A 15,788-nucleotide genomic window follows, 5' to 3' on the forward strand; every position below is an offset into this window, starting at 1 on the left:
CTGTAGACTACAGGGAGAGATCAGTCAGACTGTTGTTACTGCAGCATTCTATAGAAGTATCCAACCTCCTGTAGACTACAGGGAGAGATCAGTCAGACTGTTGTTACTGCAGCATTCTATAGAAGCATCCAACCTCCTGTAGACTACAGGGAGAGATCAGTCAGACTGTTGTTACTGCAGCATTCTATAGAAGTATCCAACCTCCTGTAGACTACAGGGAGAGATCAGTCAGACTGTTGTTACTACAGCATTATATAGAAGTATCCAACCTGTAGACTACAGGGAGAGATCAGTCAGACTGTTGTTACTGCAGCATTATATAGAAGTATCCAACCTCCTGTAGACTACAGGGAGAGAAGGAGAGGAGAGAGACAGAAAAAGGAAGAGGAGAGTGAGAGAGAGGAAGGGAGAGCGACAGAGAGAGTGAGAGGAGAGTGAAAGAGGAGAGAGAGGCATTAGTAACATTGGTGTCTGTGTATACCCAGCTGGGTTACAGGGTGTGTCGGGACACAGTATCCAGTCTGAGGTGTCTGTGTATGTGTGTGTACCTCGACCGTGGGCCCAGCTGGGTTGCAGGGTGTGTGTCGGGACACAGTATCCAGTCTGAGGTGTCTGTGTATGGATTGTCAGACAGGAGTTCCAGTCCTCTACTGTTCTGACATCACAATCCTCCAGCCCTGTCACCATGTCACCTATTGACAGACCTCTAGGACCATCTGCAGGAGAGCCCTGACACAGAAACACACAGAGAGAGAGAGTTAACTTACAAACCCTAACCTTAACCTCTGTGGTGCACATTATTGTTAGAAACTGTGGTGCATATTAATGTTATAAACTGTGGTGCACATTAACGTTATAAACTGTGGTGCACATTGACGTTATAAACTGTGGTGCACATTAACGTTAGAAACTGTGGTGCACATTGACGTTATAAACTGTGGTGCACATTAACGTTATAAACTGTGGTGCACATTGACGTTATAAACTGTGGTGCACATTGACGTTATAAACTGTGGTGCACATTATTGTTATAAACTGTGGTGCACATTATTGTTATAAACTGTGGTGCACATTATTGTTATAAACTTTGGTGCACATTGACGTTATAAACTGTGGTGCACATTAATGTTATAAACTGTGGTGCACATTATTGTTATAAACTGTGGTGCACATTAATGTTATAAACTGTGGTGCACATTAACGTTATAAACTGTGGTACACATTATTGTTATAAACTGTGGTGCACATTGACGTTATAAACTGTGGTGCACATTATTGTTATAAACTGTGGTGCACATTATTGTTATAAACTGTGGTGCACATTGACGTTATAAACTGTGGTGCACATTAATGTTATAAACTGTGGTGCACATTATTGTTATAAACTGTGGTGCACATTAATGTTATAAACTGTGGTGCACATTAACGTTATAAACTGTGGTACACATTATTGTTATAAACTGTGGTGCATATTGACGTTATAAACTGTGGTGCACATTATTGTTATAAACTGTGGTGCACATTATTGTTATAAACTGTGGTGTACATTTATGCTAGAAACTGTGGTGCATATTAATGTAAAAAAATTAATTCAGCTCTTAACACATGATTTAACACACACTACTGTCCCACACTAACCTGCACCACCTCGGTGACCAGGGCTCCTGCCCCAGTGTAGTAAACAGGAAACAGTAAGACAGGCAACAGGAAGAGGAAACACAATGCTGCTACACACAGCACAAAGTTATGCCACACCCCTAGAGAGAGAGAAAGAGAGGGGGGAGGGGGAGGGGGAGGGAGAGAGGGAGGGAGGGGGGAGGGGAGAAAGGGAGGGGGGGGGGGAGAAAGGGAGGGGGGAGGGGGAGTAAGGGAGGGGGGAGGGGGAGGAAGAGCGAGAGGGGGGAGAAAGAGAGAGAGAGGGGGGAGGGAGAGGGGGAGGGGGAGAGAGGGAGGGAGAGAGGGGGAGGGACAGGGGGGCAGGAGGAAGGGAGGGAGGGAGGGGGAGGGGGGAGGGAGAGGGGGAGGGACGGGGGGGGCGGGAGCGAGAGGGGGGAGAAAGAGAGAGCGAGAGGGGGAAGAAAGAGAGAGAGAGAGGGGGGAGAAAGAGAGAGCGAGGGGGGAGGGCGGGGGGGGAAGAGAGAGAGAGGGGGAGGGAGGGGGGAGATGGGGAGAGATAGGAGAGAGGGAGAGGTTTGAAGATGGTTAGTTAAAAAGTGTTCAGCTTTATAGCTGAGACACTGACGGACAACTAAAAACAGTGGACGTCCGCGGTGTCTTAGTGATCACCTGCTGAGTGGACGAACAGAGTTGAATCAACATCAACGATGTTCTGGTTAGAGGCTCCCCAATACTTCTAAGTACACACGCTTTCGCGTGTTTCCCCTTTCTCTGTGTGTGTGTGTGTGTGTGTGTGTGTGTGTGTGTGTGTGTGTGTGTGTGTGTGTGTGTGTGTCTGTCTGTCTGTCTGTCTGTCTGTCTGTCTGTCTGTCTGTTTGTGTGTCTGTGTGTGTGTGTGTGTGTGTGTGTGTGTGTGTGTGTGTGTCTGTGTGTTGTGTGTCTGTGTCTGTGTGTGTGTGTGTGTGTGTGTGTGTGTGTGTGTGTGTGTGTGTGTCTGTGTCTGTGTCTGTGTGTGTGTGTGTGTGTGTGTGTGTCCTCTCTCTGTGTGTGTGTGTGCGTGTCCTCTCTCTCTGTGTGTGTGTGAATCTTACCTGCACAGAAGATGCGTAGCTGTTGGGCCGGGGAGATGAGGTTGAGGTGTGTGGTGAAAAGATCTACAAAAGCTCCAGGATACACCACGAACAGAAACACCCCGAAACCATTCACACGCACCTGCTCCCTACACACACACACACACACACACACACACACACACACACACACACACACAGAGAGAGAGAGGACACACACACACACACAGAGAGAGAGGACACACACACACACACACACAGAGAGAGAGAGGACACACACACACACACACACACACACACAGAGAGAGAGAGGACACACACACACACACACACACACACACACACACACACACACACACACACACACACTTTCTATTTTAAAGTTGAATTTTGTTATTTACAACAAAATCTAAATTTATTGTGTACAACATCTAAAGATTAGTGTCTCTGTCTCAGTTCAGTTCAGTCACAGCATGGCCCGGTTAGTATCTCAGTTCAGTCACAGCATGGCCCAGTTAGTATCTCAGTTCAGTCACAGCATGGTCCAGTTAGTATCTCAGTTCAGTCACAGCATGGCCCAGTTAGTATCTCAGTTCAGTCACAGCATGGCCCAGTTAGTATCTCAGTTCAGTCACAGCATGGCCCAGTTAGTGTCTCAGTTCAGCCACATCATGGCCCATTTAGTATCTCAGTTCAGTCACAGCATGGCCCAGTTAGTGTCTCAGTTCAGTCACAGCATGGCCCAGTTAGTGTCTCAGTTCAGTCACAGCATGGCCCAGTTAGTCTCAGTTCAGCCACATCATGGCCAAGTTAGTGTCTCAGTTCAGTCACAGAATGGCCCAGTTAGTGTCGCTATTCAGTTCAGCCACAGCATGGCCCAGTTAGTGTCTCAGTTCAGTCACAGCATGGCCCAGTTAGTGTCTCAGTTCAGCCACAGCATGGCCCAGTTAGTGTCTCTGTCTCAGTTCAGTCACAGCATGGCCCAGTTAGTGTCTCAGTTCAGTCACAGCATGGCCCAGTTAGTGTCTCAGTTCAGCCACAGCATGGCCCAGTTAGTGTCTCAGTTCAGTCACAGCATGGCCCAGTTAGTGTCTCAGTTCAGTCACAGCATGGCCCAGTTAGTGTCTCAGTTCAGTCACAGCATGGCCCAGTTAGTGTCTCTGTCTCAGTTCAGCCACAGCATGGCCCAGTTAGTGTCTCAGTTCAGTCACAGCATGGCCCAGTTAGTATCTCAGTTCAGTCACAGCATGGCCCAGTTAGTGTCTCAGTTCAGTCACAGCATGGCCCAGTTAGTGTCTCAGTTCAGTCACAGCATGGCCCAGTTAGTGTCTCAGTTCAGCCACAGAATGGCCCAGTTAGTGTCGCTATTCAGTTAAGCCACAGCATGGCCCAGTTAGTGTCTCAGTTCAGTCAAAGCATGGCCCAGTTAGTGTCTCAGTTCAGCCACAGCATGGCCCAGTTAGTGTCTCTGTCTCAGTTCAGTCACAGCATGGCCCAGTTAGTGTCTCAGTTCAGTCACAGCATGGTCCAGTTAGTGTCTCAGTTCAGTCACAGCATGGTCCAGTTAGTGTCTCAGTTCAGTCACAGCATGGCCCAGTTAGTGTCTCAGTTCAGTCACAGCATGGCCCAGTTAGTGTCTCAGTTCAGCCACAGCATGGCCCAGTAAGTGTCTCAGTTCAGTCACAGCATGGCCCAGTTAGTGTCTCTGTCTCAGTTCAGTTCAGTCACAGCATGGCCCAGTTAGTATCTCAGTTCAGTCACAGCATGGCCCAGTTAGTGTCTCAGTTCAGCCACAGCATGGCCCAGTTAGTGTCTCAGTTCAGCCACAGCATGGCCCAGTTAGTGTCTCAGTTAAGTCACAGCATGGCCCAGTTAGTGTCTCAGTTCAGCCACAGCATGGCCCAGTTAGTGTCTCAGTTCAGTCACAGCATGGCCCAGTTAGTGTCTCAGTTCAGTCACAGCATGGCCCAGTTAGTGTCTCAGTTCAGTCACAGCATGGCCCAGTTAGTGTCTCTGTCTCAGTTCAGCAACAGCATGGCCCAGTTAGTGTCTCAGTTCAGTCACAGCATGGCCCAGTTAGTATCTCAGTTCAGTCACAGCATGGCCCAGTTAGTGTCTCAGTTCAGCCACAGCATGGCCCAGTTAGTGTCTCAGTTCAGCCACAGCATGGCCCAGTTAGTGTCTCAGTTAAGTCACAGCATGGCCCAGTTAGTGTCTCAGTTCAGTCACAGCATGGCCCAGTTAGTGTCTCAGTTCAGCCACAGCATGGCCCAGTTAGTGTCTCAGTTCAGTCACAGCATGGTCCAGTTAGTGTCTCAGTTCAGTCACAGCATGGTCCAGTTAGTGTCTCAGTTCAGTCACAGCATGGCCCAGTTAGTGTCTCAGTTCAGTCACAGCATGGCCCAGTTAGTGTCTCAGTTCAGCCACAGCATGGCCCAGTAAGTGTCTCAGTTCAGTCACAGCATGGCCCAGTTAGTGTCTCTGTCTCAGTTCAGTTCAGTCACAGCATGGCCCAGTTAGTATCTCAGTTCAGTCACAGCATGGCCCAGTTAGTGTCTCAGTTCAGCCACAGCATGGCCCAGTTAGTGTCTCAGTTCAGCCACAGCATGGCCCAGTTAGTGTCTCAGTTAAGTCACAGCATGGCCCAGTTAGTGTCTCAGTTCAGCCACAGCATGGCCCAGTTAGTGTCTCAGTTCAGTCACAGCATGGCCCAGTTAGTGTCTCAGTTCAGTCACAGCATGGCCCAGTTAGTGTCTCAGTTCAGTCACAGCATGGCCCAGTTAGTGTCTCTGTCTCAGTTCAGCAACAGCATGGCCCAGTTAGTGTCTCAGTTCAGTCACAGCATGGCCCAGTTAGTATCTCAGTTCAGCCACAGCATGGCCCAGTTAGTATCTCAGTTCAGCCACAGCATGGCCCAGTTAGTGTCTCAGTTAAGTCACAGCATGGCCCAGTTAGTGTCTCAGTTCAGCCACAGCATGGCCCAGTTAGTGTCTCAGTTCAGTCACAGCATGGCCCAGTTAGTGTCTCAGTTCAGTCACAGCATGGCCCAGTTAGTGTCTCAGTTCAGTCACAGCATGGCCCAGTTAGTGTCTCTGTCTCAGTTCAGCAACAGCATGGCCCAGTTAGTGTCTCAGTTCAGTCACAGCATGGCCCAGTTAGTATCTCAGTTCAGTCACAGCATGGCCCAGTTAGTGTCTCAGTTCAGTCACAGCATGGCCCAGTTAGTGTCTCTGTTCAGTCACAGCATGGCCCAGTTAGTGTCTCAGTTCAGTCACAGCATGGCCCAGTTAGTGTCTCAGTTCAGTCACAGCATGGCCCAGTTAGTGTCTCAGTTCAGCCACAGCATGGCCCAGTTAGTGTCTCAGTTCAGTCACAGCATGGTCCAGTTAGTGTCTCAGTTCAGTCACAGCATGGTCCAGTTAGTGTCTCAGTTCAGTCACAGCATGGCCCAGTTAGTGTCTCAGTTCAGTCACAGCATGGCCCAGTTAGTGTCTCAGTTCAGCCACAGCATGGCCCAGTAAGTGTCTCAGTTCAGTCACAGCATGGCCCAGTTAGTGTCTCTGTCTCAGTTCAGTTCAGTCACAGCATGGCCCAGTTAGTATCTCAGTTCAGTCACAGCATGGCCCAGTTAGTGTCTCAGTTCAGCCACAGCATGGCCCAGTTAGTGTCTCAGTTCAGCCACAGCATGGCCCAGTGAGTATCTCAGTTCAGCCACAGCATGGCCCAGTTAGTGTCTCAGTTCAGTCAGAGCATGGCCCAGTTAGTGTCTCAGTTCAGTCACAGCATGGCCCAGTTAGTGTCTCAGTTCAGCCACATCATGGCCGAGTTAGTGTCTCAGTTCAGTCACAGCATGGCCCAGTTAGTGTCTCAGTTCAGTCACAGCATGGCCCAGTTAGTGTCTCAGTTCAGTCACAGCATGGCCCAGTTAGTGTCTCAGTTCAGTCACAGCATGGCCCAGTTAGTGTCTCTGTCTCAGTTCAGCCACAGCATGGCCCAGTTAGTGTCTCAGTCCAGTCACAGCATGGCCCAGTTAGTATCTCAGTTCAGTCACAGCATGGCCCAGTTAGTGTCTCAGTTCAGTCACAGCATGGCCCAGTTAGTGTCTCAGTTCAGTCACAGCATGGCCCAGTTAGTGTCTCAGTTCAGTCACAGCATGGCCCAGTTAGTGTCTCAGTTCAGTCACAGCATGGCCCAGTTAGTGTCTCTGTCTCAGTTCAGTCACAGCATGGCCCAGTTAGTGTCTCAGTTCAGCCACAGCATGGCCCAGTTAGTGTCTCAGTTCAGTCACAGCATGGCCCAGTTAGTGTCTCAGTTCAGCCACAGCATGGCCCAGTTAGTGTCTCAGTTCAGCCACAGCATGGCCCAGTAAGTATCTCAGTTCAGTCACAGCATGGCCCAGTTAGTGTCTCTGTCTCAGTTCAGTTCAGTCACAGCATGGCCCAGTTAGTATCTCAGTTCAGTCACAGCATAGCCCAGTTAGTGTCTCAGTTCAGCCACAGCATGGCCCAGTTAGTGTCTCAGTTCAGCCACAGCATGGCCCAGTTAGTATCTCAGTTCAGCCACAGCATGGCCCAGTTAGTGTCTCAGTTCAGTCACAGCATGGCCCAGTTAGTGTCTCAGTTCAGTCACAGCATGGCCCAGTTAGTGTCTCAGTTCAGCCACATCATGGCCCAGTTAGTGTCTCAGTTCAGTCAAAGCATGGCCCAGTTAGTGTCTCAGTTCAGTCACAGCATGGCCCAGTTAGTGTCTCAGTTCAGTCACAGCATGGCCCAGTTAGTGTCTCAGTTCAGTCACAGCATGGCCCAGTTAGTGTCTCAGTTCAGTCACAGCATGGCCCAGTTAGTGTCTCTGTCTCAGTTCAGCCACAGCATGGCCCAGTTAGTGTCTCAGTTCAGTCACAGCATGGCCCAGTTAGTATCTCAGTTCAGTCACAGCATGGCCCAGTTAGTGTCTCAGTTCAGTCACAGCATGGCCCAGTTAGTGTCTCAGTTCAGTCACAGCATGGCCCAGTTAGTGTCTCTGTCTCAGTTCAGTCACAGAATGGCCCAGTTAGTGTCTCAGTTCAGCCACAGCATGGCCCAGTTAGTGTCTCAGTTCAGCCACAGCATGGCCCAGTTAGTGTCTCAGTTCAGCCACAGCATGGCCCAGTTAGTGTCTCAGTTCAGCCACAGCATGGCCCAGTTAGTGTCTCAGTTCAGCCACAGCATGGTCCAGTTAGTGTCTCAGTTCAGTCACAGCATGGTCCAGTTAGTGTCTCAGTTCAGTCACAGCATGGCCCAGTTAGTGTCTCAGTTCAGTTCAGTCACAGCATGGTCCAGTTAGTGTCTCAGTTCAGTCACAGCATGGCCCAGTTAGTGTCTCAGTTCAGTCACAGCATGGCCCAGTTCGTGTCTCAGTTCAGTCACAGCATGGCCCAGTTAGTGTCTCAGTTCAGCCCCAGCATGGCCCAGTTAGTGTCTCAGTTAAGCCACAGCATGGCCCAGTTAGTGTCTCAGTTCAGTCACAGCATGGCCCAGTTAGTGTCTCAGTTCAGTCACAGCATGGCCCAGTTAGTGTCTCAGTTCAGTCACAGCATGGCCCAGTTAGTGTCTCAGTTCAGTCACAGCATGGCCCAGTTAGTGTCTCTGTCTCAGTTCAGTCACAGCATGGCCCAGTTAGTGTCTCAGTTCAGCCACAGCATGGCCCAGTTAGTGTCTCTGTCTCATTTCAGCCACAGCATGGCCCAGTTAGTGTCTCAGTTCAGTCACAGCATGGCCCAGTTAGTGTCTCAGTTCAGCCACAGCATGGCCCAGTTAGTGTCTCAGTTCAGCCACACCATGGCCCAGTTAGTGTCTCAGTTCAGTCACAGCATGGCCCAGTTAGTGTCTCAGTTCAGTCACAGCATGGCCCAGTTAGTGTCTCAGTTCAGCCACAGCATGGCCCAGTTAGTGTCTCAGTTCAGCCACATCATGGCCCATTTAGTGTCTCAGTTCAGTCACAGCATGGCCCAGTTAGTGTCTCAGTTCAGCCACATCATGGCTCAGTTAGTGTCTCAGTTCAGTCACAGCATGGCCCAGTTAGTGTCTCAGTTCAGCCACAGCATGGCCCAGTTAGTGTCTCAGTTCAGCCACATCATGGCCCAGTTAGTGTCTCAGTTCAGTCACAGCATGGCCCAGTTAGTGTCTCAGTTCAGCCACAGCATGGCCCAGTTAGTGTCTCAGTTCAGCCACATCATGGCCCAGTTAGTGTCTCAGTTCAGTCACAGCATGGCCCAGTTAGTGTCTCAGTTCAGCCACAGCATGGCCCAGTTAGTGTCTCAGTTCAGCCACATCATGGCCCAGTTAGTGTCTCAGTTCAGTCACAGCATGGCCCAGTTAGTGTCTCAGTTCAGCCACAGCATGGCCCATTTAGTGTCTCTGTCTCAGTTCAGTTCAGTCACAGCATGGCCCAGTTAGTGTCTCAATTCAGCCACAGCATGGCCCAGTTAGTGTCTCTGTCTCAGTTCAGTCACAGCATGGCCCAGTTAGTGTCTCAGTTCAGCCACAGCATGGCCCAGTTAGTGTCTCAGTTCAGCCACAGCATGGCCCAGTTAGTGTCTCAGTTCAGCCACAGCATGGCCCAGTTAGTGTCTCAGTTCAGCCACAGCATGGCCCAGTTAGTGTCTCAGTTCAGTCACAGCATGGCCCAGTTAGTGTCTCAGTTCAGCCACAGCACGGCCCAGTTAGTGTCTCAGTTCAGTCACAGCATGGCCCAGTTAGTGTCTCAGTTCAGTCACAGCATGGCCCAGTTAGTGTCTCAGTTCAGCCACAGCATGGCCCAGTTAGTGTCTCAGTTCAGCCACAGCATGGCCCAGTTAGTGTCTCAGTTCAGTCACAGCATGGCCCAGTTAGTGACTCAGTTCAGCCACAGCATGGCCCAGTTAGTGTCTCAGTTCAGCCACAGCATGGCCCAGTTAGTGTCTCAGTTCAGCCAAAGCATGGCCCAGTTAGTGTCTCTGTCTCAGTTCAGTTCAGCCACAGCATGGCCCAGTTAGTGTCTCAGTTCAACCACATCATGGCCCATTTAGTGTCTCAGTTCAGCCACAGCATGGCCCAGTTAGTGTCTCAGTTCAGTCACAGCATGGCCCAGTTAGTGTCTCAGTTCAGTCACAGCATGGCCCAGTTAGTATCTCAGTTCAGTCACAGCATGACCCAGTTAGTGTCTCAGTTCAGTCACAGAATGGCCCAGCTAGTGTCTCAGTTCAGCCACAGAATGCCCCAGTTAGTGTCGCTATTCAGTTCAGCCACAGCATGGCCCAGTTAGTATCTCAGTTCACCCACATAATGGCCCAGTTAGTGTCTCAGTTCAGCCACAGCATGGCCCAGTTAGTGTCTCTGTCTCAGTTCAGTCACAGCATGGCCCAGTTAGTGTCTCAGTTCAGTCACAGCATGGCCCAGTTAGTGTCTCAGTTCAGCCACAGCATGGCCCAGTTAGTGTCTCTGTCTCAGTTCAGTCACAGCATGGCCCAGTTAGTGTCTCAGTTCAACCACATCATGGCCCATTTAGTGTCTCAGTTCAGCCACAGCATGGCCCAGTTAGTGTCTCAGTTCAGTCACAGCATGGCCCAGTTAGTGTCTCAGTTCAGTCACAGCATGGCCCAGTTAGTATCTCAGTTCAGTCACAGCATGACCCAGTTAGTGTCTCAGTTCAGTCACAGAATGGCCCAGCTAGTGTCTCAGTTCAGCCACAGAATGCCCCAGTTAGTGTCGCTATTCAGTTCAGCCACAGCATGGCCCAGTTAGTATCTCAGTTCACCCACATAATGGCCCAGTTAGTGTCTCAGTTCAGCCACAGCATGGCCCAGTTAGTGTCTCTGTCTCAGTTCAGTCACAGCATGGCCCAGTTAGTGTCTCAGTTCAGTCACAGCATGGCCCAGTTAGTGTCTCAGTTCAGCCACAGCATGGCCCAGTTAGTGTCTCTGTCTCAGTTCAGTCACAGCATGGCCCAGTTAGTGTCTCAGTTCAGTCACAGCATGGCCCAGTTAGTGTCTCAGTTCAGTCACAGCATGGCCCAGTTAGTGTCTCAGTTCAGCCACAGCATGGCCCAGTTAGTGTCTCAGTTCAGTCACAGCATGGTCCAGTTAGTGTCTCTGTCTCAGTTCAGCCACAGCATGGCCCAGTTAGTGTCTCAGTTCAGTCACAGCATGGCCCAATTAGTGTCTCAGTTCAGTCACAGCATGGCCCAGATAGTGTCTCTGTCTCAGTTCAGTCACAGCATGGCCCAGTTAGTGTCTCAGTTCAGTCACAGCATGGCCCAGTTAGTGTCTCAGTTCAGCCACAGCATGGCCCAGTTAGTGTCTCAGTTCAGCCACAGAATGGCCCAGTTAGTGTCGCTATTCAGTTCAGCCAAAGCATGGCCCAGTTCGTGTCTCAGTTCAGTCACAGCATGGCCGAGTTAGTGTCTCAGTTCAGTCACAGCATGGCCCAGTTAGTGTCTCAGTTCAGTCACAGCATGGCCCAGTTAGTGTCTCAGTTCAGCCACAGCATGGCCCAGTTAGTGTCTCTGTCTCAGTTCAGTCACAGCATGGCCCAGTTAGTGTCTCAGTTCAGTCACAGCATGGCCCAGTTAGTGTCTCAGTTCAGTCACAGCATGGCCCAGTTAGTGTCTCAGTTCAGCCACAGCATGGCCCAGTTAGTGTCTCAGTTCAGCCATAGAATGGCCCAGTTAGTGTCGCTATTCAGTTCAGCCAAAGCATGGCCCAGTTAGTGTCTCAGTTCAGTCACAGCATGGCCCAGTTAGTGTCTCAGTTCAGCCACAGCATGGCCCAGTTAGTGTCTCTGTCTCAGTTCAGCCACAGCATGGCCCAGTTAGTATCTCAGTTCAGTCACAGCATTGCCCAGTTAGTGTCTCAGTTCAGTCACAGCATGGCCCAGTTAGTGTCTCAGTTCAGCCACAGCATGGTCCAGTTAGTGTCTCAGTTCAGCCACAGAATGGCCCAGTTAGTGTCGCTATTCAGTTCAGCCAAAGCATGGCCCTGTTAGTGTCTCAGTTCAGTCACAGCATGGCCCAGTTAGTGTCTCAGTTCAGCCACAGCATGGCCCAGTTAGTGTCTCATTTCAGCCACAGCATGGCCCAGTTAGTGTCTCAGTTCAGTCACAGCATGGCCCAGTTAGTGTCTCAGTTCAGCCACAGCATGGTCCAGTTAGTGTCTCAGTTCAGTCACAGCATGGCCCAGTTAGTGTCTCAGTTCAGCCACATCATGGCCCATTTAGTGTCTCAGTTCAGCCACAGCATGGCCCAGTTAGTGTCTCAGTTCAGTCACAGCATGGCCCAGTTAGTGTCTCAGTTCAGTCACAGCATGGCCCAGTTAGTATCTCAGTTCAGTCACAGCATGACCCAGTTAGTGTCTCAGTTCAGTCACAGAATGGCCCAGCTAGTGTCTCAGTTCAGTCACAGCATGGCCCAGTTAGTGTCTCTGTCTCAGTTCAGCCACAGAATGCCCCAGTTAGTGTCGCTATTCAGTTCAGCCACAGCATGGCCCAGTTAGTATCTCAGTTCACCCACATAATGGCCCAGTTAGTGTCTCAGTTCAGCCACAGCATGGCCCAGTTAGTGTCTCTGTCTCAGTTCAGTCACAGCATGGCCCAGTTATTGTCTCAGTTCAGTCACAGCATGGCCCAGTTAGTGTCTCAGTTCAGCCACAGCATGGCCCAGTTAGTGTCTCTGTCTCAGTTCAGTCACAGCATGGCCCAGTTAGTGTCTCAGTTCAGTCACAGCATGGCCCAGTTAGTGTCTCAGTTCAGTCACAGCATGGCCCAGTTAGTGTCTCTGTCTCAGTTCAGCCACAGCATGGCCCAGTTAGTGTCTCAGTTCAGCCACAGCATGGCCCAGTTAGTGTCTCAGTTCAGTCACAGCATGGTCCAGTTAGTGTCTCTGTCTCAGTTCAGCCACAGCATGGCCCAGTTAGTGTCTCAGTTCAGTCACAGCATGGCCCAATTAGTGTCTCAGTTCAGTCACAGCATGGCCCAGATAGTGTCTCTGTCTCAGTTCAGTCACAGCATGGCCCAGTTAGTGTCTCAGTTCAGTCACAGCATGGCCCAGTTAGTGTCTCAGTTCAGCCACAGCCTGGCCCAGTTAGTGTCTCAGTTCAGCCACAGAATGGCCCAGTTAGTGTCGCTATTCAGTTCAGCCAAAGCATGGCCCAGTTAGTGTCTCAGTTCAGTCACAGCATGGCCCAGTTAGTGTCTCTGTCTCAGTTCAGCCACAGCATGGCCCAGTTAGTGTCTCAGTTCAGTCACAGCATGGCCCAGTTAGTGTCTCAGTTCAGTCACAGCATGGCCGAGTTAGTGTCTCAGTTCAGCCACAGCATGGCCCAGTTAGTGTCTCAGTTCAGCCATAGAATGGCCCAGTTAGTGTCGCTATTCAGTTCAGCCAAAGCATGGCCCAGTTAGTGTCTCAGTTCAGTCACAGCATGGTCCAGTTAGTGTCTCAGTTCAGCCACAGCATGGCCCAGTTAGTGTCTCTGTCTCAGTTCAGTCACAGCATGGCCCAGTTAGTATCTCAGTTCAGTCACAGCATTGCCCAGTTAGTGTCTCAGTTCAGTCACAGCATGGCCCAGTTAGTGTCTCAGTTCAGCCACAGCATGGTCCAGTTAGTGTCTCAGTTCAGCCACAGAATGGCCCAGTTAGTGTCGCTATTCAGTTCAGCCAAAGCATGGCCCTGTTAGTGTCTCAGTTCAGTCACAGCATGGCCCAGTTAGTGTCTCAGTTCAGCCACAGCATGGTCCAGTTAGTGTCTCAGTTAAGTTCAGTCACAGCATGGCCCAGTTAGTGACTCAGTTCATTTCAGCCACAGCATGGCCCAGTTAGTGTCTCTGTCTCAGTTCAGCCACAGCATGGCCCAGTTAGTGTCTCAGTTCAGTCACAGCATGGCCCAATTAGTGTCTCAGTTCAGTCACAGCATGGCCCAATTAGTGTCTCAGTTCAGTCACAGCATGGTCCAGTTATTGTCTCTGTCTCAGTTCAGTCACAGCATGGCCCAGTTAGTGTCTCAGTTCAGTCACAGCATGGCCCAGTTAGTGTCTCAGTTCAGTCACAGCATGGCCGAGTTAGTGTCTCAGTTCAGCCACAGCATGGCCCAGTTAGTGTCTCAGTTCAGCCATAGAATGGCCCAGTTAGTGTCGCTATTCAGTTCAGCCAAAGCATGGCCCAGTTAGTGTCTCAGTTCAGTCACAGCATGGTCCAGTTAGTGTCTCAGTTCAGCCACAGCATGGCCCAGTTAGTGTCTCTGTCTCAGTTCAGTCACAGCATGGCCCAGTTAGTATCTCAGTTCAGTCACAGCATGGCCCAGTTAGTGTCTCAGTTCAGCCACAGCATGGTCCAGTTAGTGTCTCAGTTCAGCCACAGAATGGCCCAGTTAGTGTCGCTATTCAGTTCAGCCAAAGCATGGCCCTGTTAGTGTCTCAGTTCAGTCACAGCATGGCCCAGTTAGTGTCTCAGTTCAGTCACAGCATGGCCCAGTTAGTGTCTCAGTTCAGTCACAGCATGGCCCAGTTAGTGTCTCAGTTCAGCCACAGTATGGTCCAGTTAGTGTCTCAGTTAAGTTCAGTCACAGCATGGCCCAGTTAGTGACTCAGTTCATTTCAGCCACAGCATGGCCCAGTTAGTGTCTCTGTCTCAGTTCAGCCACAGCATGGCCCAATTAGTGTCTCTGTCTCAGTTCAGTCACAGCATGGCCCAGTTAGTGTCTCAGTTCAGTCACAGCATGGTCCAGTTATTGTCTCTGTCTCAGTTCAGTCACAGCATGGCCCAGTTAGTGTCTCAGTTCAGTCACAGCATGGCCCAGTTAGTGTCTCAGTTCAGTCACAGTATGGCCCAGTTAGTGTCTCAGTTCAGTTCAGCCACAGCATGGCCCAATTAGTGTCTCAGTTCAGTCACAGCATGGTCCAGTTAGTGTCTCAGTTCAGTCACAGCATAGCCCAGTTAGTGTCTCAGTTCAGTTCAGCCACAGCATGGCCCAGTTAGTGTCTCAGTTCAGCCACAGCATGGCCCAGTTAGTGTCTCAGTTCAGTCACAGCATGGCCCAGTTAGTGTCTCAGTTCAGTCACAGCATGGCCCAGTTAGTGTCTCAGTTCAGTCACAGCATGGCCCAGTTAGTGTCTCAGTTCAGTCACAGCATGGCCCAGTTAGTGTCTCAGTTCAGTCACAGCATGGCCCAATTAGTGTCTCAGTTCAGTCACAGCATGGCCCAATTAGTGTCTCAGTTCAGTCACAGCATGGTCTAGTTAGTGTCTCTGTCTCAGTTCAGTCACAGCATGGTCCAGTTAGTGTCTGTCTCAGTTCAGTTCAGTCACAGCATGGCCCAGTTAGTGTCTCAGTTCAGCCACAGCATGGCCCAGTTAGTATCTCAGTTCAGTCACAGCATGGCCCAGTTAGTGTCTCAGTTAAGTCACAGCATTGCTCAGTTAGTATCTCAGTTCTGTCACAGCATGGCCCAGTTAGTGTCTCAGTTCAGTCACAGCATGGCCCAGTTAGTGTCTCAGTTCAGTCACATCATGGCCCAGTTAGTGTCTCAGTTCAGTCACAGCATGGCCCAGTTAGTGTCGCTATTCAGTTCAGCCAAAGCATGGCCCAGTTAGTGTCTCAGTTCAGTCACAGCATGGCCCAGTTAGTGTCTCAGCGCAGTTCAGTCACAGCATGGCCCAGTTAGTGTCTCAGCGCAGTTCAGTCACAGCATGGTCCAGTTAGTGTCTCAGTTCAGTCACAGCGTGGTCCAGTTAGTGTCTCAGTTCAGTCACAGCATGGCCCAGTTAGTGTCTCAGCGCAGTTCAGTCACAGCATGGCCCAGTTAGTGTCTCAGCGCAGTTCAGTCACAGCATGGCCCAGTTAGTGTCTCAGCGCAGTTCAGTCACAGCATGGTCCAGTTAGTGTCTCAGTTCAGTCACAGCGTGGTCCAGTTAGTGTCTCAGTTCAGTCACAGCATGGCCCAGTTAGTGTATGTATGTGTATCTTACCTTATTGCTGCCACGGCATGGCCCAGTTCGTGTATGACCCCACTGACCAGCAGAGCAGAGAAGAAGTAGGCCAGCTGACTGACTGGCAGGTTTACACCTGGGACCTGCACACACACACCGCAGTGAGTACA

The 15,788-nt window shown here is 50.5% G+C and overlaps 1 protein-coding gene across 1 annotated transcript in view; it reads right to left on the reverse strand.

The window, feature by feature from the left end:
• The window catches only part of LOC311116862 (membrane-bound transcription factor site-2 protease-like), a 111,737-nt gene that overhangs the window by 67,994 nt on the left and 27,955 nt on the right, over positions 1 to 15,788 (reverse strand). Inside the window, exons 4-7 of the mRNA XM_084191891.1 lie at positions 15,658 to 15,761; positions 2,709 to 2,836; positions 1,639 to 1,757; positions 549 to 729 (exon numbers count right to left, since the gene is read on the reverse strand). Coding sequence (XP_084048017.1) covers positions 549 to 729; positions 1,639 to 1,757; positions 2,709 to 2,836; positions 15,658 to 15,761 — 532 coding nt within the window. The remainder of the gene's footprint in view (positions 1 to 548; positions 730 to 1,638; positions 1,758 to 2,708; positions 2,837 to 15,657; positions 15,762 to 15,788) is intronic.

This window comes from Coregonus lavaretus, assembly GCF_964263955.1.
Source record: "Coregonus lavaretus genome assembly, contig: HAP1_SCAFFOLD_190, whole genome shotgun sequence".
Lineage (NCBI taxonomy): Eukaryota > Metazoa > Chordata > Actinopteri > Salmoniformes > Salmonidae > Coregonus > Coregonus lavaretus.